Source organism: Strongylocentrotus purpuratus, unplaced genomic scaffold (genome assembly GCF_000002235.5).
Source record: "Strongylocentrotus purpuratus isolate Spur 01 unplaced genomic scaffold, Spur_5.0 spur5_scaffold_1, whole genome shotgun sequence".
Classification (NCBI taxonomy): domain Eukaryota; kingdom Metazoa; phylum Echinodermata; class Echinoidea; order Camarodonta; family Strongylocentrotidae; genus Strongylocentrotus; species Strongylocentrotus purpuratus.
Window position 1 is genome coordinate 50,203,880 of NW_022145594.1, and position 3,792 is coordinate 50,207,671.

The following is a 3,792-nucleotide window of genomic DNA, read 5'->3' on the forward strand; positions in this document are numbered from 1 at the left end:
GGGTCTTAATTTGGAAGATGGAGGGGTCTTAGTTTAAAAGGTTTTTTGTTTTGTTTTGTTTTGTTTTGTTTTTTGTTTTTTGTTTTACTTTTGAATAACCGGGTCTGGAGGAAATACTACGTGCAATACTCATGTTCTTCCACAGGAATAAGATGATGGGGTCTTAGTTTTGAAGATTTTTAAAAAGTTTTGAAATAACCGGGTCTGGAAGAAAAACTACGCTCTAAACCCATGCTTTATTACCGGGTCTTAGTTTGGAAGATGGTGGGGTCTTAGTTTAATTTTTTGTTTTTTTTTGTTTTTTTTTTGTTAAACTTTTGAATAACCGGGTCTGGAGGAAAGACTACGCTCGATTCTCATGTTATTCCACAAGAAAAGGATTATGGGGTCTTAGTTTTGAATATTTTTTTAAATTTTTTAAATAACCGGGTCTGGAGTAAAGACTGCGCGCGATACCGATGCTTTATTTATTACAGGGTTTTAGTTTTGAACAAATTCGACAAAATATCTCTTCAAATTTATTACATTTGTGGGTAAAGTCATTATTACATTTGTGGGTGATTCAAAATTATTACATTTGTGGGTAAAATGGTTATTACATTTGTGGATAAAGTGTTATTACATTTGTGGGTGTTATTACATTTGTGGGTAAAGTGTCATTACATTTGTGGGCGTTATTACATTTGTGGGTGTAACACCCCCCCCCCCCCCCCCCCCCCCCCCTGCGTACGCGCCTGACTGAACCCCCAACTGTTTTTAAAGCTAAACAAATTATGATCACTTTTCAGTAAAAAAAAAATGTACGTTCATTTTTATTTTTTAAAACTTTTCTTTAAATTTCCTTTAAAATTCTTTGACACTTTTAAAATTCGTATTTTCCTTAAAAAGGGCAATCGGAGACACTGTCCCGGGCGGTTCGGATCGGCATGCCCTGCGGTCCGGAGGCGGATAACGGCCCAGACTTTAAGAAGCCTTGTAATAGAGAAATGACCCGAAATGATTAATATTATATAACTCATATTTCATGTCGTAGGTGTCGACGGTAACGTTGTCCTCGAGACGTTCGGTGTGTATTGGGTGGTATGGTGTATGCGATGTGGTTACGACGCCCTCTTTCGGGCTCTAGGTGGTACCCTCTCAGACTTCATGGGTAACCTGGACTTCTTACACAGTGTGTACATGAAGACCCTCTACCCTAAGATGTCCGTCCCATCGTTCAGAGTCGAGGAGCTGGAGAATGATGAAACGATCCTTCACTATACTACTCCAATCGTCGCGGCCTCGGAAGCATGGTCTACGGTAATATCCGAATGAGGACACAGTCACACTATTACATTGGCGATCAATACTTCAATTGAATTTGTTTTTAAAACTCTTTCTGTATTCGTGCCTTTAAATTAACATCATGGAAGATACGCACTTTCGTGTAGACTTGGTGATTCTACCTTGGCCTTTCTTGATATTTCTCAGGGGCCAAAAAGTAAACTTTGAAGGATTATGATAATACCCAGGATATTTTTTTTTCTTCTTCAAGCAGACATTCATATAGTAGTCTGCCATGTAAACAGTTCGAATGCATTTTGTTTCGTTATTGCGTACCTCTTCCCTTTTTGTTTTCTTTGTTAAGTATGCCCCAAATATCAGTTTATCAATCTGTTATATGCTTCCTTTATATTTATATTGTTAGCTTACGTATAATTATACTAATAGTATCCTCTTTAATCCTCATGGAAATGCTGTACCTTCATTATTGTTTATATTGATTTTTATTTTGAATTTCATTAAAAGGATGCGTGAAAGCGGTCGGGCGGATCATCTTCAACACGGAAGTGGACATCGAACTGTTATCACATGACCAGGCAGAGTATTGTGGGATACTAAAGGACCATTACCAGTTTCACGTGTGTTTCGTCAAGTTTGATCTGGCTCCGATGGGAACTAGTGGCATATCGTAACTGAAGAGGTAAACATTGAGTCTCCAACTATTTTCAACCAGTTTGCTTTGGAGTGCATACGGTTTTCTATGAATATCCTGGTTATCCTTGTTTTACTCTGTAGGTGTGCGCACGCGTGGGTTCGTGTGTGTATGTGCGTGTGTGTGCGTGTGTTGGTGAGTGCGTGTGTATGTGTGGTGGGTGTGCGCGCACGATACATTAATAACTTAAATCAAACATTTGTTCACCCGACTATACGTTATTACAATTCCATATGAACGCAATCCTGCAAATGGCTATTTCCTGTCTATTCTATTGTTTTTACTTTATTTAACTGATTTTGAATTTAGAGAAAGAAACGAAAATCTTTCCTTTTTTAATGTGAAATGGGTTCCAAGTTTTTTTGCTCAATTCTATTATATTGACGTAACGGTAGGGAAAAAAACAACAACGACAGGGGTCAATTGAGGAAAATGAACATTATGATATATATATATATATATTTTGTTTTTTTTAGGAATGGACCTCCATTGTTGATGGGACCTCGCATCTCATCGGTAGGGGTGACTATCGTCCACCAAGCAACGAATCGGTGAAGAATAATCTGGTTCTCGCTCCGAACGGATCCGCTAAACGATGTCTTTTCTCAGGAATGGATATCAACGGGATTGAAGAAAGTCTGGCCGAAGGAAAAGTGGCAAGAGACCAATGTCTCCCCGAGATCTCTGAGAAACGTGTCCTCCCGATCAGTTACTTCAAACCGAAGATCCCCGCGAGGATTCTCCTAGATCCTGAGACGTTCTGCAAGACCTTCCCCTACCACATCCTCTTCAACGATGACCTGGTGATCATGCACTCTGGATCAAAGCTGCAACAGTTCTGCCCGTTGATCAATGATGAGGGCGCTACACTCAAGGATATTTTAACCCTTGATCACCCACAGATTGAGTTGACGTCGGAGAATATCTTTATCTTTCTCAATATGATCTTCATGGCGACGCTGAAGAAAGAAGCCATGGCTCCCAACATGCCGGTCCTCTCTCTCAGAGGTAATGCATGATTAGATTCATTTCATGTAAATCAATTATGCCCCTGATAAAAAGGAATTACACGTCAGCGCGCATTTTCTCTGCCATTGACATTTGTGCACCCATGTTGAATTATTTTTTTCACTTCTATATCATTTCATGAATTCCATCGAAAAGAAAATAGCGAATAAAAATCGAATTATAATCGAGTTCTTTTCTTCTACAAATTGCAAGCTGAATGGAAATGACAATAATTATATTGCAGTACGGAAAGGCAAATTTAATGATACGTTCAACACTTGAAAGCGATGAGCTTTATGAAAAGCAACGATCGTATAGGGGTAACCGCCCTTTTGTTAACTCAATTACGTATTGAATAAAAATTGGTATGTAGGCCAAATTGCATTAAATAATCATTGAAAGGGTGAAATTTGTTAGGTAGAATTTTGAATTTTAACTGAAAGGATAATTTAAAAGAATAAGATATATATATAGAGAGAGAGAGAGAGAGAGAGAAAATGAGGGAGGGGTGTGAATGAGAGAGAAGGGAGAGATAGAGAGATAGAGAGAGAGAAAGACAGATAGAGAAGTAGCGGAATGAAGGAGGAAGGGTATATGAACAGAAAGAAAGAGACCATCGTACAATATGAAATTGCCCATCATACAATTATCAAATATTTTCCACCATTAGATCTTATATCGGGGGTGATCGATGTGGACCATAATGCCTTATTTCGAAAACGAAACAAGTTTGAACGTGTGCTTCTTAATAAAAGCAGAAAATTAGAGAAACATCTTAGTGAAATTTTGAGCAATATCCGATCAAAAAT

General features: G+C 38.3%; 1 protein-coding gene across 1 annotated transcript; it reads left to right on the plus strand.

Annotated features, from left to right (window-relative positions):
• Nucleotides 1-1,041: 1,041 nt before the first annotated feature.
• LOC105436440 (guanylate cyclase soluble subunit beta-2-like) lies at nt 1,042-3,293 on the plus strand. Its single transcript, XM_030979011.1, has 3 exons — nt 1,042-1,299; nt 1,789-1,963; nt 2,452-3,293. Exon 3 carries the CDS (start codon nt 2,587-2,589, stop codon nt 2,992-2,994), a length of 408 nt encoding a protein of 135 aa, XP_030834871.1. The 5' UTR covers nt 1,042-1,299; nt 1,789-1,963; nt 2,452-2,586; the 3' UTR covers nt 2,995-3,293.
• Nucleotides 3,294-3,792: the final 499 nt, after the last annotated feature.